Source organism: Manihot esculenta, chromosome 9 (assembly GCF_001659605.2).
Source record: "Manihot esculenta cultivar AM560-2 chromosome 9, M.esculenta_v8, whole genome shotgun sequence".
NCBI lineage: Eukaryota > Viridiplantae > Streptophyta > Magnoliopsida > Malpighiales > Euphorbiaceae > Manihot > Manihot esculenta.
Genome location: NC_035169.2, coordinates 12,227,226 through 12,249,009, shown reverse-complemented (window position 1 = coordinate 12,249,009; position 21,784 = coordinate 12,227,226). Strand labels below are relative to the sequence as shown.

General features: G+C 36.2%; 4 protein-coding genes across 6 annotated transcripts; 3 read left to right on the top strand and 1 right to left on the bottom strand.

Moving 5' to 3' along the window:
• Positions 1 to 447: 447 nt before the first annotated feature.
• LOC110623640 lies at positions 448 to 7,568 on the top strand. Its single transcript, XM_021768640.2, has 6 exons — positions 448 to 841; positions 1,052 to 1,187; positions 1,512 to 1,596; positions 1,697 to 1,744; positions 6,910 to 7,010; positions 7,109 to 7,568. The coding sequence occupies exons 1-6, from the start codon at positions 661 to 663 to the stop codon at positions 7,239 to 7,241; spliced, it is 684 nt and encodes a 227-aa protein (XP_021624332.1). The 5' UTR covers positions 448 to 660; the 3' UTR covers positions 7,242 to 7,568.
• Positions 7,569 to 8,339: 771 nt separating this feature from the next.
• LOC110622943 (dirigent protein 17) lies at positions 8,340 to 10,539 on the bottom strand. 3 transcript variants are annotated; one of them, XM_021767700.2, is made up of 2 exons: positions 10,325 to 10,539; positions 8,340 to 9,154 (listed from the first exon to the last, which is right to left on the bottom strand). In XM_021767700.2, the coding sequence occupies exon 2, from the start codon at positions 9,089 to 9,091 to the stop codon at positions 8,570 to 8,572; it is 522 nt and encodes a 173-aa protein (XP_021623392.1). In that variant the 5' UTR covers positions 9,092 to 9,154; positions 10,325 to 10,539; the 3' UTR covers positions 8,340 to 8,569. The 3 variants fall into 3 exon arrangements, with proteins under 3 accessions (XP_021623392.1, XP_021623391.1, XP_021623393.1); XM_021767699.2 differs by having other exon boundaries at positions 8,340 to 9,164; positions 10,325 to 10,538; XM_021767701.2 differs by having other exon boundaries at positions 8,340 to 9,135; positions 10,325 to 10,538.
• A 121-nt stretch (positions 10,540 to 10,660) lies between these two features.
• Positions 10,661 to 12,796, top strand: LOC110622941 (pentatricopeptide repeat-containing protein At2g37310). The gene has a single exon (XM_021767698.2). The coding sequence runs from the start codon at positions 10,665 to 10,667 to the stop codon at positions 12,639 to 12,641; it is 1,977 nt and encodes a 658-aa protein (XP_021623390.1). The 5' UTR covers positions 10,661 to 10,664; the 3' UTR covers positions 12,642 to 12,796.
• Positions 12,797 to 19,419: 6,623 nt separating this feature from the next.
• On the top strand, positions 19,420 to 20,950 carry LOC110622511. The gene is made up of 3 exons (XM_043960140.1): positions 19,420 to 19,511; positions 19,769 to 20,884; positions 20,929 to 20,950. Exons 2-3 carry the CDS (start codon positions 19,791 to 19,793, stop codon positions 20,948 to 20,950), a joined length of 1,116 nt encoding a protein of 371 aa, XP_043816075.1. The 5' UTR covers positions 19,420 to 19,511; positions 19,769 to 19,790.
• The last annotated feature ends 834 nt before the right edge of the window (positions 20,951 to 21,784 follow it).

The window sequence follows — 21,784 nt, the reverse complement described above, 5'->3', positions numbered from 1 at the left end:
ATCTAAACAATAATCTTGAAAATTCTAACAACTATTTATATATATTCAATACAAGTATATTACATCATCGTTTACCTATTCCTTAAATTAAAAGATACACATACAATTAGACAACATAAATATATTATACGACTAACATATGATTTACTTATGTGCTTAAATAGTATGAAGTAATTAAATGTACATATAGCAAAAATTATAAAAAAATAAAAAAAGCTATTATTAAATTACTATATTTATAATCAAAGAATTTGGTCGTATATATATGTACTACAGTTTTAATTACATAAAAAATCTATGTTATTTTCCTTAAAATTGTAAAATATATTTAATATTTTAAGAGACATATGTATAAAATTGCATTAAAACTGAAAAAGAAAATAATTAAATTCAATAGGATCCAATTTTTTAGAATAATTGTAACATTTTTTTCTGTTCTAATATTAATATAATCCAATACGATTATCCGGTTTGATTCAAAACCCAAAACCGTGCACATCGGTTGAAATCGCATTACGAGGAAAACGACGCCGCTTAGATCTACCTGTATATCGAGCTCAGGAATCTGTAGCACGCAAGCACCTGCGAATCCCCAGCTATCCAGTGGCCGCCATCAGTTGCCCTCGAAGCTTTAAGAAACTCCAATCCTCAAAACCCAAAATGAGCTTAATTAGGAACGCAATCAGATCGAAATTCCCTGTCAGAGCTTTTAAGCTGAATCATGCCGATGCTGTCGCAGTCTGCTACCGCCAACCGCCGAAACTTTTTTCCACCGAAGCCAAGCAACCACCAGCTTCAGAGGATTCTTCAATCGATCCATTTCTTCAAAATACCGGCACAGGTGCTCTTTTATTTTTCGTTTTTTTTTTTTTTTTTTTTTGATCTTTCATTCTGTTTCTGTATCAAAAATTTCAATCACTTCTGTGTCCGGCGAGTGGAGGTTTAAGGTTTTCTGGCTTTCCCATTGATGCTTAACATTTGTATTGCCCCAGTTGAATGATTCAGCTGTTATTTTTATGAGTAATTGATATTTTTTTTTGGTGCGTGTTAGGTATGGTATATGCGAAGTTGTTTGGCATCACAAGGCAGACATTGAAGACTGACATTATCAATTTGCTTGAGGGGTGTAATTTGACCCTTGATGATATTAAAGTCAACTACAACCGCAGTTTTGTGCCTGTTGGAATGTAACCTTTCTTCATTCTTTTTTTAATTTTTAATTCTTAATTCTTTAACTTTCTAGCTTCTTGAGTTTGCGGTTTGAGTTATGCTTCATGCATGCTGCCCTCAATGGAATATATCTCTCTATAATTTTTCTCTTTCTAACTAATAGAAAATCTTTTACTAAATTACTTGTTCCTAAGTGACCTGCTTGCTTAATGGAATATTATTTCTGTTGTTTGGTCAAGGCTTAATTGAGTTACGTTTTCTTAATTATTTCTTGCTCTAATATGGAACGTTTGTTTATAAACTTGAAGGTTGTATTCTAAGTTGAACGCTTCTTTTGTCAGGATGTTACAATTCCCTTCTCGTGTTGTATTTGACAATGCATTCAAGGTGATTGCAAAAAAAGGCCGCTTATACCGATTGGAGAATGTAATGCTGCAATAAGACTTATAAGATTCTGTTAACTCTATTTCTACTGTATTTGAAAATTTTCTAGTTCTAACTAGTGGTGTTTCTTCATTGATGTCAGGCTGACCGCTCTCAATGGGATATTCTAATGCCTCATGATGGAAAAACTGTAACTCGAAGTTCTCCTTTTTCACTTTTTAATCATGGTGTCTCTGTATTTTAAAATGCTTTGGTTGTTTGGTTGTTTTGATGGTTGTGCAATTGTCCACCGATAGTCTGGCATAGGGAGTAACTATGCCTAGGAGTTATAAAGTTTAGGAAAAAGGTGTGTGCCTAAGAGAGGGAGGTGTATAATTAATAAAACAAGATACTTATCCTCCTTGAGACAACTCTTCATTTAACATATGACATCTAGAATTTTAGCATCAACCCTTTTGGACTAAAAATGAAACTAAAGCTGTTAAAATGCCCAACTATAATCCAAAAATCTAATAAATGGCAATAATTCCTAAAATGACCTTAATGTAACTATTGACCATTAATAGTAACAGTCTTCTCCACTGTCGTGGTCATCTTCATCTTCAAATTCTTCTATTCAATTAAGAAAGGAAGGAGGGGGTGTGCTTTGAGATTTGGAAAAGCTAGAGTGAGGAAAGGGGTTTTGGGCATCACATTTTGGATTAAGTGAGCAAAAGAGTAGAAAGATGGAAAAAAGAAAATGGAAAAAAAAAATAGAACCCAAGGAGACGGGAAGGAAAAGAAAGGATCAGAGTGAAGAACAATAGAGAAGATGGAGATGGAAAAACGAAATGATTAGAAGGATGATGATGAGAAACAAGAGATAGAGAGTATGAATGCGATGTGCCACAGAAACTCTAATAATTATCTTCTTCCCGCTCTGTTGGATGGTATTGTCCAATTATAACTAAAGCAGCATTCTTCTTTGTTTTTTGTTGTTTTGATTTGATTTGTGTTTCTGATCTCGTGATATTCACTTATAAATGGTTGAGATCTATAATCAACTAACATTAAGACAAGGTGCAGACTTTAATATCATCAAGGCTAGCATAGGTGCAGATTATAATATCATCGAGGCACACATAGGTGCTTACCTTGGCAGTAAGGAACATTACCCATGAAGATTGCCTACCTTTTAGTATTTTAGGCGCTTGGGCTAGGGGTCTTTTGTCCTTGCAATTTAGGCTTGTCTTTAACAAATATGGCATCGAGTAATGTGATAAGTCTTAGAACTTAAAGGTTAAAGCTTCAATAACTAATTACGTTGTCAACAATTATGCTTCGTCCGTTGAATTGTTAACATTACATACTTAAATACAAAATTTGATATTGAGTTGAGAGGAAGCCACATATGAACATCTCACTATTCAAGGTACTTTTATACACCTTACGACATTTGTAAGGTGTCTACATTTGTTTATTTCTTTGTTTTTTGGGTCATATTGTCTAAACTAAGGGAACATATGATTATCAAATATGTAAATCTTGTAACAACTAATTATGCATTTATTAAAAGACTTTTCATGTAACACCCCTTACCCTATCAAAGTGTAGACAGAGTAAGGACTATCACAAACTATACATTTTTAGATATATCAAAACTAAGCAATTTCCTTTATTTGTAATTACCAAGTTATTAGATAGTTCAAGGAAATTTCATAAAGTGATTAAAATAAATATGAGGTTTTAAACCAAAATTTTAGTAGAATTTTCTCTGTTTCATCAGCATTTCAACCTGTAGTACATATGAAAATCACACTTATATTATACTATCAACTGTCATTTGATATCTTATTATTCTTTAATTTAGCACACATTTTATAACAACATCGCCCCTAATTTTTCCATGGATATCATCACATGCAAACGCTTAGCTTTTTTTTTTATCCATATATAATTACATTATTTGATTTACATAACCTTTATAACTCACTCTATTTAATATGTACATGCCAAAATATAACTGTACCATAACTCCGAGACTCAAAACAACTAGCTATGATAATGGCTTTGATGTCTGATGTAGATCTCTAACGACCTCCGCTGTGCCTACTTTATTTACAATCTGCGTGAGATAAAAATCAACACGCTGAGCTAATACTCAGTTTGGTGATTGCAAACAAATAATAAAATAAAGTAAGCGTATTCATATATATAGATAATTAAGTAAATAGTTATAAGCATGTAAAGTATAATTAACATGATACAAAGCATACTTGGCAAACTTCTTGGTATAAGATATGAGTGCCATATGTATCCTTGTGCACGACAAGAATTTCCTTCACATTCAATAAAGAAAAAAACATCTTTTGCCTCTATTTCACATTTTATATTTATAGCAAATCACCATATTTTAGTGTATGCAATATATGCAGACATATTAACATTCACTGATAATTTCACAAAATAGAGTATCAATCTTAATTAGGTTCTCAACTCTTATAAACAGATAGTAGGGTCGACTAGGTAGATAAGGAGTTATAACGGTAGGCATAGGGTGTCAAACGGTAGGCTCAAAGTTCAAAACTGTGATAGCAGGACTCTATGGCCATGCTTATGAGGTACCTGATGTGTAACCTCAAATATAGATTATGTATCGGTAGCAGTACTGCGAATTCTGTATGTTTATATGGTATGCCATACCCTTAAGCTAACATCGACTCCTATTAAGTTTACCAGGGCCAAGTATTATTAATTAAATGTATCAATTGTTCAATGTAAATGCATGTCATTTGAAGCTATTTGAATTCATTTCCAAAGTACATATATCATATGCCAAGGCTAAACTCATGACAAATAGTGTAAAACTTTATTGACTTAGCATTCCAATATTGCGTCAAGTCAATTCACTTCTTGCATTTCGTAATATTAACAAGTAAAGAATGACAAGTTTTACTCAAATCATCAGGCACGAATAGGTGTTATTATCAAGCAAGCACGTGCGAAAATCAAGTACGATAAGCAAGCACGTGCGTAATTTTTACCGATTAAGCAAACATGCTAATTTTTATGCATTCCAATTTGAGAGAACTGCATTCTTCCATATATTGCATAAACTTTTCAAGCAGTTTAGAATTATAATTTGACTTCAGTTTCTTCATAACAAATGTATATTTATGTCTCATTTTTTCAACAAGGTATAATTCATGCAAATCTGATCATCCTATCTTAAGTTATGAATTTTTCTTTACAAATTGCCCAATAAGGTCTTAATCAGTCCAGTATTGGTACTTGTTTATAATATCACAAAACATATCAGATTCATGCATTTTCATAGAAATTCAAGTTTAAGTGTCTTCTACAAAGTTTTAGGTATAGTTCTTAAGATTCATTTGGCACTGGTCTTAACTAATTTCATTGAGTACATAATTAGTTATGGTATAATCAATACACTCTGTTCCGAATGCTCTATCATTGTGTCCAGTTTAGGTTCACTTGCAATTTACATCATTTTACCTACAGATTCAGAATTTGCTTAATTCATGAAAGTTTTAACTCTTTGTCTCAGCTTTCATTTGGTATATTTTAGGCCTAATTTCAATAACTACACAGTAAGTTACGAAGTTGTTAGCACATGCTGCCTTGTTAAAACTTATCCTGCCAGGTTTGCACTTTTAGCTCTTATGTTAAATTTCTTTACTTTAAACCTTTCAAACACCATTTTAACATTCATATAACATATTTATACAATCAAAGCAACATTTTCGGCAAGTAAAATCAACCCCTAATTTCACATATTCATGATAAAATCAAAGGAAAACAGAAAATTATACAAACACCAAACCTTTTTTGAATTTCTCTTTCTTTTCCACTTCTACTCTCTAGCTATCTCTTTTCCCTTTGATGTTCCTTCACCTAAGTAAATTTATATCTTAGGGAAGGATTAAATAAATTAAAAATTAAAACTTTATAATTCTAATTCATGCATGAAGAAATAAGAAAATCCTATCTCCTACACATTTCTAAGCTCACCTTTGATTTTCAAGCTTGGTGTATATAGAACTCTAAACTTTTCTTCTTCAATTTCTTCAATATATGGCTCTTTCTTTAGTTCTTGATCTTAGGGTGAATTTTGGTTAAAGAAAGAAGTTGATTTGGTGAGATTTTGGCTTGAATTTGGTGGAAGAAAGACAAAACAAGATTTTGGTTTTTCAAAGGTGTAAGCTACGACAATAAGGTGGGTTGAAGAAGATAACTCGTCTTTCATTTGCTTTGTTGTTTCTTTCATGCATAGCTAGGTGACACATGGAGGGTTTAGGTAAGGAGGTGGAAAATATGAAGGACTAAACTGAATTTTGTTTTTAAACTTTCCATATTCACACTTTAACCTATTAAACACTTTAATCATGCATAGCTAGGTGACACATGGAGGGTTTAGGTAAGGAGGTGGAAAATATGAAGGACTAAACTGAATTTTGTTTTTAAACTTTTCATATTCACATTTTAACCTATTAAACTCTAACATATTTCAATTTAGTTTTAAAACTTTCAATATTCATATATTGACCTACTTAATTATGCTTTTAGCCTTTAAAAGTCCTTTTCACTTAAGTAAGCATGTCAAATTTTAACAAGTACCTGAAGCAAGCACGTCGGGAAACCCTAAACACCTCCCAAAAATAACTCGTTTCCAACTTGCTAATCACACTGTCTACTTTATTTCTGGATATGTCCGTTTCTTTATTTGAGTTTTCTATGATTCAGTTATTAGCAGCTTAGAGTTATGCTAGCAGCTTCCCTAAGTAGTTCGGGGTAACCTAGCACCTCTCCTAATGCCATTTGCTCTAATAGTGAAATAACCTAACTCATACCTAGTCATGTTACTATTCCTAACTATGGGTTTCAGGATGTTACATTTCAGGGATTATCAAATTTAATAAGATCTCATACTTGAAGCTTCAGTTATAATGGTTACTGGTCTCATAGAGTGGACACCATATTGACATGCTGATGGTTTTCAAGTTTTTGGTTTGGAGGTGTTGTGGTCTGTTGGTGTTTATACTGTTGTATAAATATGTTGCAGAGAATTCAATAAGTGTAACTTAGAATGCTAGAATTTGCAAATCTGTTGAATTACTGAGGATTTTTAGTGGTTCTGACAGAAGTGTGCTTGTATCTAATATTTGTGCTCTATACTGAGGTTTGCTTTGTTTTTGGAGGTGATGTTTTTTTTTTATAAGCTAGATTTAGCATTTGCAGATTGTCTTTTGACAGTTGAAGACTGCTGGCTCATGCATTCCCATTTTTGTTAAATATATTCACATTTTTATCAAACATGTCTAAGCTGATACCATTTGACATAATGTTTTTTTCCAGCTTTTACTTGAAGGAATCCCTCGAAATGCACAACCAGAAGATGTAGAACGTTTCCTGTCTGGTTGTGAATATGATCCGTCCTCCATCCAGCTTTCTCTAAGGTTGGTTGGTGCTAGGAAGTTTGCACTCAGTTTCAAGTTTAAACTGTTATGCTGCTGTTTATAAATTTAAATGGTTACTCCTTCAAATATTATTGCAGGCAAGGATTTCCAGATCCCATTAGAATTGCACGTGTACGTTGCAATACAAGGACTCAGGCCATGAATGCATTCATCACAAAGAACCGAGGATTCTGTCTCAATAATCAAGTCTCAGTGCGAGTTCTCCAATAAAGCTTCTGTAGCCCCTTGTTAGCTTATTTTGTTGGGGACTTTTAGTGTATTGCTTTTGATAGGTGGGACTAGATTTAACCCATGTCCTGATATAACATGAAATTTTGGTATCTCAAATTTTCAGAGAATATGTTAAAGATTTATTTTTCCTTAGACCATGAACAATTTTTGATGTTTTAATAGCTAGAAAAGGATTATAACAGCTATTAAGCATTAGAAACCACGATTGTGGGGTGTTCTTGCTGTAAGCTGATTTTGGGTCATTTTTTGGTCAATAAAGTGCTCAACAGGACCGGCAAGGCGCCTAAAGGGCTCTGATTATCTTTCCGTGATATATTCTTTACGTGGCAAAAGTTATTGCCTTCGTAAAACCGAGTCACAGGTTTTACCCAAACCAATTGTTTTGCATAATCATCATGGTTCTTAAAAAAATTCGGAGACGAGCATATGAGGAATTATAAAATTGATATACTTAAATAAGGAAGTGGAAACTTACCCAAGTTGGAATTATGATCAATTTGTACCTTGTAAACATTAAAACTTCCATTGTTATTTTGATGAGCAAGTTTCTAAGATATTTCGCCTGCTCAGTGAGTTCAACATGAAATACTCTTTGACATCTTTTGACCGCTTAGCAGACTCGCTTGATTTGTGCTTTACTCAATTTTTATGAAATTAATTATAGGGCACAAATGCTTATATATATATATTGATAAGAACATCCTATGTAAGTAAGGGCAATTCTTAACTTGTACTTCAGACTTCACAACATTGCTATCAACCAGATTAATTGTCATATGATTCATCAATTTTCTGCAAAGGTTAAAATTTGGAAAAACGATATCTTAACCAAGTATGATCAAATTACTCTGACGTTGCTTTTTACCACATTAATACGTGTGTAAGTAAATTTCACCAATTTTCAAGCCAGAAAATAAATTGAATGTGTTGTCGCAGTGTCATTAACAAAATATTTGTTACTACAATGCTTTCTAGCTGCAACGCCATCAATTGTTCATTCTTGCAGCAGGACATAGTTGTGCCCAATTCAGAACAGATTATGAACAGGTTAATATTCAAAATCAAACTCAAACCACAGAAGCCAAAGGGTTCTTTCTCCTACGACAGTTCTGCAGTTACGTACAAGTTAGTTGACATTACATGGCATGTACAACAAATGTAAAAACATAAGAAAACTTGATTAATGAGAAGCGCAGCACCCTACTCGATTTTCATCTTCCTAATTAGTTTTACAAATTCAACACCCTTGATGTAGTCGGAGATTCATGTTCACCGTCTGTTATTAAATCTAAGGCATTGAAATTTCTTTATGGACCTCTATCTTCATTTCCTTTACTTGCTGTGCTTTTAGCCTTGCTTATTTTGCATCCGGTCATACATTTCCCAGGTGTAATAATGGTTTTGGGGCTCTTCTTTATGATTTTCAGTGCCAATGATTTTAGTGGGACTGTAATATCCAGAGGCAAAAGGACATCTTCCAACTCATTCAGGTCAAGATCTTCGAAATCACCATCCTCATACACCACTCTGTACCAACCATTTTCCTTGTCAAACTGAACCACAGTACCAGTATAATAGTGGTCTCCAAACAACTTTTTAACTTCCCTTCCTTCCAACCATTCACCAAAAACAGTATTTCCAAGAAATTCTGTGCCTTGACTTGTGTCTCTTTGCAATTCTGCATCACTCACAGTGCTTGACAGAACATGAGAACTGTCACCTGGAGAGATTTCTGGCAACCCATTGATAACAATGGCAGGTTCCCCTGGCAACTCAAAAACACCGGTTGGTAACGCCTCTGATTCTTGCCTTTTGCTTTTGCTATCCATTTTTAGTCGTCTTTGCTGAACAGCTTGTCAAAGGAGTTAACAATCTGAAATCGCAAGGAATGCCTAAAAGATCCTTCAACAAGTATAATTCAACAGGTGGAAGCTTTAGAGTGTGAGCAACAACTAAATTATATGCTATAAGAGAGAATGTTAGGCAAGCACATAAAATGTGGACACTGAATATATTTTCTCAAGCATTCTTTTCAAGTTGAATATCAGCCAGTCAATTTATTTAGTGATTGCCAGAAACCCTGTTTCATAAGTAAGATTTTTTCCTTTGCTCTAGGCATAGGTGATTATTATGAAAAATAAGTCAACCATGGCGTTGATAAATGATATTCTTTGAGTGCATTGCATTCCGGTTTTTGAAAAAGCTGCAATACAAAAACTAAACCATAAGGTTTCCCCTAACCCCAATCTTTGCCCTCTTACCTAACCTAACCTTGAGAAACTTCCGACCCTTAGTAAGTCCTAAAAATGCAGACGCTGTCAATCAGTTCCCTGTTTTTCTCAACTTGACAAAGAGAGTTAATAGATTCTTTTAGCTCATTGAGCTTTCCCCTTGAACAGGCTATATAGCCTTTTCACATTCTATCTTTCTCCTTTTACATTCTCCTTATTCTCTTTATCAATTTTGATAAATGTTCATTCAGTCCAAAAAGAAGACTTTGCAGATGGCTAATCTGCAATGAAGCCTGAAACAGTAATCAAGCTTACAAATCAAATATGACAAAGAAAATCTCATAATTCATAAAAACCAAAACAGTCCAAACAAAACGGCCCATGCTACAAATTTCGACTTTTATAAAATTTGCTTCATAGAAGTTAATCTCAGGAATATCCCCGAGATAGATTTGTTCTGGAGATGAGACTTGGCCCATTGATATTCTGCCTGCCAGCACCCCCCTACAGGTTTATTATTTTGCTTTTCAACCACAAATTTCACAGATCGCTTCAGTAATTGGACAAGAAAAGATAACAAAACAAAAAAAAATTTCAGCTAAGGTTCTTCATTTGACCCTATGCATAAACACCTTTTTTAAAACAGAAGTACAAGAAAACCCTAAATTGATGCAACCATGAATAATTTCTATTAATAACAATTTGCTTTCTACTCTTCAAGAACTCGAAGAAACAAGTAGCAAATCATAAAATTTCTGAAGATTGATTCTAGAGTTCCTAAAATATCACAAGTAATTAGCGAGAGAAACAAGAAGCTTGAAATATGCATACCAGCGGGACGTGGAAAGATTGAAAGAGAAAAAAAAAACCAAAAAAGAGAACCGATGCTTCAGCTCTGTAGCTTTCTGAAAGCTTTCCAAAACCTTCTTCTCTTCTCCGAATCTCAATAACTGCTTTCAGTTGCAAAGAAAGAAAGTAGGAAGTGGTGCTTTGTAGGAAGTTGAAACAGTTACAATTCCGGAAGCTCTTTCAATTCCCTGCTTTCAGTTTCACCCTAATTAAATTAATCCCGCAGTGAAAACGCCTTGTTTCTTTCAAAACGATGTCGTTTTAGGAAAACTCCCTCTCATAAAACACGCAAATAATTGCTCAAAACCCATCGGGCAAACGAATGAGGATCGTTTCGAACACCTTGGACGGCCAAGTTCACCATTTTCTAAGCTCCTCTGCGGGGATCGACTCTGCCTTGTACGCTCGTTTCCTCCAGCACTTCACCGACCACCGCCTTCCTCTTCAAGCGAAGCAGCTACACGCGCAACTCATCCTTTCCTCTGTCACGCCCAGCAACTACCTCGCTTCCAAACTTATTACTCTGTACGCCAAAACCAACCACCTAAGATACGCCCGTCACGTGTTCGATCAAATTTCCTACAAGAACACCTTTTCTTATAATGCCATGCTCATATCATATTCCTTCTGTAATCGCCACGCAGACGCATTGAAACTTTTCTCGTCGTTAGCCTGTTCGAGTTCAGTGAATGCTAGCCCTGACAATGTCTCTATCACGTCCTTGTTAAAGTCATTGTCTAGTTTGTTGTTTATTGATGTTAAATTGGGTAAGGAGGTTCATGGTTTTGGTCTGAGAAGGGCGTTCGATGCTGATGTTTACGTTGAGAATGCTTTGATTACGTTTTATTCTACTTGTGATGAATTGGTTTTAGCGAGGAAGGTGTTTGATAGAGTGAGAAAAAGAGATGTGGTGACGTGGAATTCGATGATTGCGGGTTATTCTCAGGGAGGTTTCTATGAGGAGTGCAAGAGATTGTATAAGGAAATGGTTGAGTTTTCTGGTTTTAAGCCTAACGGGATCACTATGGGCAGTGTCTTGCAAGCATGTGGGCAAACAATGGACCTTGTTTTTGGAATGGAAGTTCATAGATTTATTGTTGATAATCAGGTTGAAATGGATCTTTCACTTTGTAATACTTTGATTGGATTTTATGCGAAATGTGGGAGCTTGGATTATGCAAGGGAATTGTTTGAATTGATGAGTGAAAGGGATGAAGTTACTTATGGGGCTATTATTTCCGGGTTCATGCTTCATGGATATGTTGATCAAAGTCTGGATTTATTCAGAGGAATGAAAACTCACCTGTTAAGTACATGGAATGCAGTTATTTCAGGTTTGGTACAAAATAAGCAGTATCAGAGGGCCTTAGATTTGACTAGAGAAATGCTGGTTCTTGGTTTTCGACCTAATGCTGTAACACTCTCAAGCATCCTTCCTACCTTTTCATATTTTTCAAGTTTGAAAGGAGGGAAAGAGATGCATGCTTATGCTGTTAAATATGGTTATGATGGCAATATCTATGTTGCAACTGCCACTGTTGATATGTATGCAAAGTTAGGATATCTTGGCGGGGCACAGAGAGTGTTTGGTCAATCAAAAGGTAGGAGCTTGATTATTTGGACTGCAATAATCTCAGCCTATGCTATCCATGGAGATGCTAATATGACTCTTGGTCTTTTTCATGAGATGTTGAATAGTGGAATGCAGCCGGATCTAGTCACTTTCACTGCAGTGTTGACAGCTTGTGCTCATTGCGGAATGGTGGATGAAGCCTTGGAGATCTTTGAGGCTATGTTTAACAAATATGGTGTTCTGCCTTTGGTTGAGCATTATGCTTGCGTGGTAGGTGCTCTAAGCAGGGCAGGGCGACTCTCTGAAGCTAAGGATTTTGTTTCTAAAATGCCAATCAAGCCAAGTGCAAGTGTTTGGGGTGCATTGCTGCATGGAGCTTCTGTTGCCGGTGATGTTGAACTTGGCGAGTTCATTTGCGATCATTTGCTTGAAATTGAACCGGAAAATACCGGCACTTATGTCATTATGGCCAATTTGTATTCCCAGGCAGGGAGATGGAAAGAAGCTGATGAGGTCAAAGAAAGGATGAATAAACTTGGCTTAAAGAAGTTAGTTGGCAATAGCTGGATAGAAACTAGTAAAGGAATACAAAGCTTTATTTCTATGGATAAATCTAGTGAAGATGCTGAAGGGATATATGTAATATTGAAAGGGTTGGTTGGGATGATGAGAGAGAAAAGGGAAGTTGTGCAATATGAGCTTGATGAGGAGAGTATTTATGGTTGAGCAGTAAATTCACAAGTGCAAACGGATATGATGTAAAATAGGAAGAGGCATTATTTTATTCAGAGGCCGGAAATCTAATGCTTAGAATTGGAATGCCTATGAAGAAAAGACTCATTATTTCTTGAATTTTTATTTGATAAATTGTTGTTGTGCAATCTGGCTACAGTGCTTGTAATATCTTACCCTTCTCAAAGCATTCAGGGATCATAATTGAACATTTAGCATTTGGTCAGATACTTCCACCGGCGTCTACCAATGGTCAGAGTCGGATTACTGTTGTATGCGGTTTACTTTTTCATACTCTTTTACAGACTCGAAACGATACCCAACTGTATGGATCTCCACAACTGCACTGTGAAGAGATATTGAAAGATTTTTTATTCTGTATTTGTGTATTTTATTTTGTTTTCTTTGTATTTTTGCTTTATTCGTTATTGTCCTTATTTGGCCCCTATGTAATATTATAGGGGCTATTTTGTCATTGTGCTCAACCCTAGGAAGGGCTTCTGACCGTTGTACAGGATATATATGCTTCATTTTTCTTTGAGACAATAAAATCTGTTTTTTCTCTCTCTTTCCTCAATGCTTCCTTACATATAGTATCAGAGTCGCGGCTAGGGTTCTGTTAATAGTCGCGCCTTTCGAATCTCTTCCTCTCTTCAAATCTGTGGTGCATGTTAGTCGATCCTTGTGAAAAATGCAAGAACATGGTGAAGGCAGCAAAGAGGAAAGAGCTTTGATGACTTGTGAAAAATGCAAGAACATGGTGAAGGCAGCAAAGAGGAAAGAGCTTTGATGTCCGTTAAGTCGAAAATGATGGTACGGACGCATTGAGATCCGCTCACCTTACAATATTGTATCATCCAGGTATGATTCACGTCTCTGCTCCTCTGATAGGGACCAACTTCAAATCTCGGCATAGAGCTATCAAAATAGCTTTAGGGGCAAGGAGAAGTTAGGGTTTATAGAAAGTACAATTATTGTGCCAGATAGAACTCCAAACAATATGAGCTGTGGAGAAATGTGACTTTTATGGTTACATTTTGGATATTGAACTCGATATCCAAAGATCTTGTAGATGGCTTCATCTACACAGCTTCAGCTCGTGACCTCTGGCTCGAAATTACTGAAATATTCGGGGAATGTAATGGGCTAATGATATATCAGTTACATAGGAAAATTTCCTATATCAGTTACATAGGAAAATTTCCTTGATTGTGCAAGAAAACGTCTCTGTATCAGTCTATTTCACAAGACTCAAAGGCTATGAGATGAGTTGGGGTCTATGGAGACTCTGCCTCCCTATACCTGTGGTACTTTAAAGGCCATAGATGAGATTAACAGTAAAAACAAACTTATGCAATTTCTCATGGGTCTTAACAATGCTTTGCAAGGGACCAAATCCTTGGAATGGACCCCTGCCTTCTGTGAACAAGGCATATTTCATGGTACTCAAATTTGAGTCCCAAAAGGAAGTCCTAGAAAACATAAGCAATAATATGGATTCTCTAGTCTTGCTTAATAAAACACAGGGATAATTTCAAGGGAAACAAAGGAAGCTTGAGTCTAAGAAAGGACACTTCTCTTGTTGTGACATGAATGGTCATATTAGAGAGGGTTGCTTTAAACTAATAGGCTATCCTGAGTGGTATAAGCCCAAAAATAAGACTAGAAGACAGTCTTCTAGACAAGATTCACATGGAATAGAGATAAGGTAGTGGCAGCTATAAAATAACCTTATTATGAAGGGGACAATCCTCTCGAGATATCTGATGCCACAATAAAAATTGATAAACTGAGTGCAATGCTCAATTCACTTCAACAAGAGGTTACAAAGCTGAGCAAAGGAAAGACAGTTCTTACAGCTAGCACCAAAGCTCTGGATTACTGTGGTGGAATTGCTTCTAATTCAAGCCTCATGGACTTTATAGGTACTTCTACTATAAGATTTGTTTGTTGTGCATCTATTTGCAATAATACTGATTAGATAAAACTATCACTGCAAGTCCACATGTCTTTTAATAAATCTCTGTTTAAATCACTGCAAGTCCTTGATAAAACTATCTATGTTTATCTCCATGATGGCACTGCCCTTAAGGTGACCCATAGATGATCAGTTACTGTATCTGATTCTATACAACTTGACAATGTTCTTTTTGTACCAAAGTTTCATTACAACATCAGCTCAGTTAGTAAATTGATCCATACCTTACCTTTAAGTATGATTTTTTGCTCTAATTGCTGTATAATATAGGACCCTCTGATTAAGAGAGTGGTTACTGTAGGAAAAGAGGAAGTAGGTCTATACAAACTGAATCAATTAAGCTTTTTACCTTCTGAAATTGAAAATTGCTTAATCCAAGCTGTTCATTTGTTGCCTGATCTACATTCATCTGTAAATGCCATGCTTTCTAAGACTTGCAATAATAAAGAAAGCTCTTTTGACATGTCTAATACCTGTGTGCATGTTGTTGATGTGATTGATCTCCATGATAAACTTGGACATGCATCCTTTAGCAAACTTAAGCATATTAAAAGCATGCAATTCACTTGGAATAATAACTTTGAATCCCATATTTGTCCTCAAGCTAAACAAACAAGATTACCTTTCTCCCTTAGCCACACCATTGCTAAAAGGCCTTTTGATCTTGTTCATATAGACATTTGAGGGTCTTATAGAGAAGAATCTATTATTGGGGTTAGGTATTTCCTCACTATAGTAGATGATTGCACTAAGGCCACCTGGACTTTCATGATGGCTCTCAAAGGGCAAACTGTAGATATTATAATGGTGTTTCTTAAAATGATCAAGAATCAGTTTGGTGTTAGAATTAAAACCATCAGAATTGACAATGGCTATGAATTTCTTAGCCATGATTGTTCTAATCTATTTAAAGAAAGGGGTATTGTTCACCAAAGAACATGCACCTATACTCCACAATTGAATGGTATTGTGGAAAGGAAATATAGACACATTTTAGATACAGCAAGAGCTCTTAAACTACAATCCCATCTACCCAAAAGATTATGGTCTGAGTGCATCCTTACTACCACTTACTTGATCAATAGGTTATCTATGGAGAAATTGGGTTGGTTGAGTCCTTATGAAAAACTTTTCAACAGGCCTCCTAATTACTCTGATAGCAACCAGCAACAGTTGGTCTACAAGAGATATACTCACGGATTGAAGAAGAAAATGTTGGTTGACTAAGTCTGTTGGTCAATTATTAGCTACTGATTTTATGGAATCTTTTTATTTTATTTGTGATTCTATTTTTGTTGTTTGAGAATATTTTCATATTTGTTGCTTCAGTATTTTTAGGAGTTACAGTTAAAACTCAGTTGTATATATACTCCTTCTTTTCAATAAAATGGGGAAATTAATTCTCTAGTTTTTGAGTACTTTACACTCAAGAGATTTCAGATCCTCTCTAAGTCTGCAAACATAGGCAGAAGAAAGAACCACCCTTCTTCTACTAAAAAACCTGACCCACTTTTCCAAAGACCCCTAACTAGATCACAAACAGGGGCCTATATCAATTTGGTATCAGAGCCAGCTGTTATGGGGGATCAAACTCAACAACAGCTTGAACGAATGATGAAAATGTTCCTTGACGAACAGGCTGCTAATAAAGCTAGACAAGATGAACTAAACAGAAAATTAGAAGCTCTTACCCTTGATTTAGCAAGCATTAAGGAAGCCACAGCAGTGACCGGAAGCAACACACAAGAACGTACATCAAAGACAAAGGGACCAGCCATTTCCACTGGTTCTGAGACTCAATCAGGAAATTCCATTTTCCCCAAAGTTACTAAATTGGATTTTCCTAAGTACAATGGCCTTGAAGATCCTATGGGGTGGATTAGTCGATGTGAGCACTTCTTTCGCCATCAACAAACACCAGAAGAAGAGAAAGTCTAGCTGGCATCGTATAATTTGGTAGGAGTGGCGCAGCCTTGGTACATGCAGTTTCTTAATGATGTTCCTGACCCATCATGGACAAAGTTCAAAGAGCAATGCAATATCAGATTTGGACCTTCGATTCGATCCAACAAGCTGGGAGAGTTAGCCAAATTGAAACAAACTGGTTCTGTGGCAGATTACCAAAATCAATTTGAAATCCTAGTTGCAAGGGCAGGAAGTCTCACACGAATGCAAAAGGTTCAACTCTATATTAGCGGGCTGCAAGAATACATAGCTGTAGAGGTAGAACTGCATCATCCTATAGATTTGGCAACGGCAATGAGCGTGTCTCGATTGTATGAACGAAAGCAGGCAGCTTTGAAACAGTATGGTTTCCATGAAAATAAGAGAACTAGTGCACCATCAATATCAAATTCATTACCTGCTAGAATGGTGAAAAGGCTAACACGGGCTGAGATGGAAGAACGAAGACAAAGGGGACTCTGCTTCAATTGTGAAGAACCATTTGTTCGTGGTCATCAATGCAAAAGGCTATTTTGGCTTGATTTAGTGGAGGAAGATGATGACATGGACCTTAGCAATGACTGCCCACATGACATAAAGCCAGAAATTTCACTCAATGCTATCACAGGTATTGGTTCCCCACAATCTATGAAGTTGGAGGTCAATCTGAATGGACAAAAACTACTGGTTCTGGTGGACTCTGGGAGTACTCACAGTTTCGTTAACTCTGAGACGGCAACACACCTGAAAGACAAGACAGACCAAAGGGATAAGTTGCGGGTCACAGTGGCTAATGGAGAACAAATAATTAGTCCAAGTACTTGTCGAAATGTTCCTCTTACATTGGGTCAGTACTCATTCTCTATTGATCTACTCATTCTTCCCTTGACTGGATTTGATATTGTTCTGGGAGTAAATTGGCTCAGGACTTTGGGACCAAATTTATGGGACTTTTCTCACATGACTATGATGTTTTTTAAGCAACAGCAGCAGATTCAATTGCAGGGAATTCAGCCCTCTTCAATAAAATTGTGCTCCATCCAATCTGAGCACACTTCAGATGATCGCTTGCTTGGATTGCTGGCTGAATACTCAAATCTTTTTGCTGAGCCCACAACGCTGCCTCCAAGTCGTCATTGTGACCATCGCATTGTATTGGAACCACATACAAAGCGAATCGTGGTGCGCCCATATCGATATCCTCATATTCAAAAAGAGGAGATCGAAAAGCAATGTTCTAATATGTTACAGCAAGGGATAATCCGTCCAGGTAGATCACCGTTCTCTTCTCCGGTGATTTTGGTTCCCAAGGCGGATGGATCATGGCGCCTTTGTGTTGATTACAGGGCATTGAACTCCAAGACTGTCAAAGACAAATTTTCGATTCCTGTGATTGATGAATTACTGGAAGAATTAGGGGGAGCAAAATTTTTTACAAAGCTTGACTTGCGATCTGGGTATTTCCAAGTTTGAATGCACCCTATGGATATTAAAAAGAATGCTTTCCGCACGCACCATGGCCATTTTGAGTTTTTAGTGATGCCATTCGGCCTCACCAATGCTCCTTCAACTTTTCAAGCCCTTATGAATGAGGTATTTGGGCCTTACCTGCGGAAATTCATCTTGGTATTTTTTGACGATATCTTAATTTTTAGCAGGACTTGGGATGAGCACCTCTAACACTTGAAAACAGTATTTCAGCTGCTGGCTCAACATCAATTGTTCCTAAAAAAATCCAAGTGCTCTTTTGCCCAAACTCGGATACAATATTTGGGGCATGTAATTTCAGCTGCCGGGGTACAAGCGGATCGCACCAAAATTTCAGTAATGTTGGATTGGCCACAACCTTCTTCTATTCGAGGCCTTTGGGGGTTTCTTGGTCTTACTGGATATTACCACAAATTTGTTCCTCAGTATGGAATCATTGTAGCTCCATTAACAGCTATGCTCAAAAAGAATTCTTTTCACTGGACAGAAAATTCCCGCACAGCTTTTCAAGCATTGAAGCACGCAATGACTACCACCCCGGTATTAATTCTACCTGATTTTTCTCAACCATTTATAGTAGAATGTGATGCATCAGAGGCTGGAATTGGGGCTGTCCTACTGCAAAACAATAGACCAGTGGCATATTTCAGTCAAGCTATGGCAATAAGACACCGAAATCTGCCCGCTTATGAGAAGGAATTAATTGGGCTTGTCAAGGCTGTCAAACAGTGGAAATCTTATCTTTGGGGCTGCAAGTTCATCATTCGAACTGATCATTACAGTTTGAAACATGATTTCAAATAACGGCCGTTACGTAACATAACGACCGTTATTTACAGGTAACAGAGGCAGCCGTGGCCGTTACAGCCTTTAAACAACGGCAAAAAAAATGTTGTTGTAACGGCCGTTACGCAACGGTAACGGCCATTATGTAACGGCCGTAACGACCGTTACTTTCCTTTACAGCAAATCACTAGGAATCCTGCATTATTTTGTCCAGCCAGCAGCTCCAGGAATCTTGCAGAAGTTGTCCAACAGCTCCTTCAGCCTGTTTCACGTGAAAAACAAAATATGCAATTTGCAAAAATGTTTTTCTATCTTTTCTACTTCTTTTTATTCTTTAGCCTTTACTTTACTCTCTCCTCTCTTTCATCCAGCAGACCAGCATCTTGAGTCTCTTATCCTTCTCCATTTCCTCCAGCCTCCAGCAAGTCCTTCTCCATTTCCTCCAGCCTCCAGCAAGTCCTTCTCCATTTCCTCCAGCCTCCAGCAAGCAGCAGCCTCAGCAGTAGCAGTGTAGCACTTCTCCTTCATTCCTTCTCCATTTCCTCCAGCAGACTCCAGCCTCCAGCTGTCCAGCAGGCAGCAGCAGCATAAAGAGAGTTCTCTTCTTCTTCCATAAATCCATAGTGTTTTTCTTCCATAATCCATACTTATTTCCAGCTTTCATTGAGGTAAGTTACTAATTACTATATATAATGTTTAAAATTTATGAATTTTATGTTTATTTGATATATTTGTACTTATTATTAAGTTATATAATTTAATTTTAATTATATCTTTTAATTTCATGAACTTTACAAATTATAAGTTATAACTTATAAGTTATAGCATACAAGTTACTTTATTATAATATATTTTTTGTTTACACATTAATTTGAGTTTAAGTTAATTTGCACATTAATTTGATAATATATTTTTTATTTTACAGTATATTATTTGATAATTTGAAAATGCCGAGAGGGGGATCTGATAAACCAAGTCAAGATATTGGATGGAATTTTGCCACTCCTACAGGAAAAAAAGGGGAAATGACGTGTAATTTTTGTGGTAAAAAAATAACTGGGGGGATAACTCGTTTGAAGCAGCATTTGGCAAATATACCAGGGCAAGTTGCTGGTTGTCAAAAAGTTTCTGCGCAAGTAAAAAAAGATATGGGAAATATGTTGAGGGGTTTTGAAGCTGCAAAAAGAGATAAAGCAAAGAGGGCAAGGGAGTTGGAAGATGAAATCATGAAGATGACAGAAGTTGAGGGTTCAGATTCAGACGAAGAAGATATTAAACTAGAAATTGCTAGATGCGAAAGCATGCGGCAGTTTGACGAAGATGCTTATAGAAGGAGAGCTTCTCATTATGAAAGTGGTGGGAGTAGCCATCAAGCTCCTCCTCGCTCGGGAATTAGTCGTTCAGCGACCGTTCGTGAAAGAGGTAGAGAAGCATCAAGATATATTGAGCAAACATCAACACCTGCTTCTAGATTAGCAGCAGCTGAAATTGAAATAGAAAAGAACAGAAGTCTGAAACAACCAAAGATTAAAACCAAATGGCTTAAGTCACAGAAAGAAAAGTTACTTAAAGCCTTTGGTAATTTTATCATCCACAACAGATTACCTTTTAGTGTGATTGAGTCACCATGGACAAAGCCATTACTCAGAACGGCCGCTGAAGTGGGACCTAATGTATCACCACCTTCAGCATATGAGATCTCTGAAGTATATTTGAAAAATGAATACAAAGAAATGAAGAAATATATTGCTTCATTTGAGGGCATGTGGAACGAAAGAGGAGTTACCATTATGTGTGATGGATGGAGCGGACCAATCAGAATGAGTATAATTAATTTTCTAGTCTACTCTCCTCGTGGAACAATGTTCCATAAATCCATAGATGCAAGTAATGTTAAACGAAAAGATGGAGAATATTACTTCAAGATCATGAAGGAAGTGGTTGAAGAAATTGGCCCAAGCAAAATTGTCCAAGTGGTGACTGATAATGAAGCTGCTATTAAATCTGGTGGCAAAAAGTTGATGGAGAAGTTTCCAAATTTGTATTGGACAGCATGCAGTGCACATTGCATTGATTTAATTTTAGAAGATTTTGGAAAGGGGAATAATATAAAGACCGTCATTGAGCAAGGAAAAGTTATCACCCAATTTATTTACAATCATAATTGGGTGGTAAATTATATGAAGAAATTCACTGATGGTCGAGATATAATTCGCCCCAGGATTACTAGATTTGCAACTAATTTTATTGCATTGGAGAGTCTTCTTCGATGTAGAACGGGGTTAAGAAATATGTTTGAATCCGAGCAATGGATAGGAAGTAAATATGGCCAGGCTACCAGTGGACCAGCTTATGAAGCTAAGAAAATTGTTCTTAGCTTGGATAGAGAGGGAAGAAATTTTTGGGAGAAAGCCGAGCAAATTATGAAAATCCAAGAGCCATTGCTTAAAGTGTTGAGATTAGTTGATGGTGACGAAAAACCAACAATGGGATTTATATATGAAGCAATTGAACGAGCAAAATTGGCCATTAAGCAAAATTTCAGAAGTTACATAGACTACTGGAAAATTATTGATGCTCGTTGAAATTTTCAATTACATCATGATTTGCATGCGGCTGGTAAGAAGCACATAAACTTAATACTTAATACTTTAATAATTTCTATATCTTATAAATTTTAATAATATTTTTATGATTTGCAGGATATTTTTTGAATCCTCAATATCAGTATGGTCCACACGATATTGGAAATGATAGTGAAATTATGGCGGGTCTTAAAAATGTTATTCAAAGGCTAGAGTGATTTGGTAAATCAAGGCCATGCATTGAACCAAGTAAGTATATAATATATACCTAACTTGAATAATTTTAATAAATAATCTTAGTAGTATAATAAAACAAATAATTTTTTTTATTGGTGTAGACACAACTCTATAAGCAT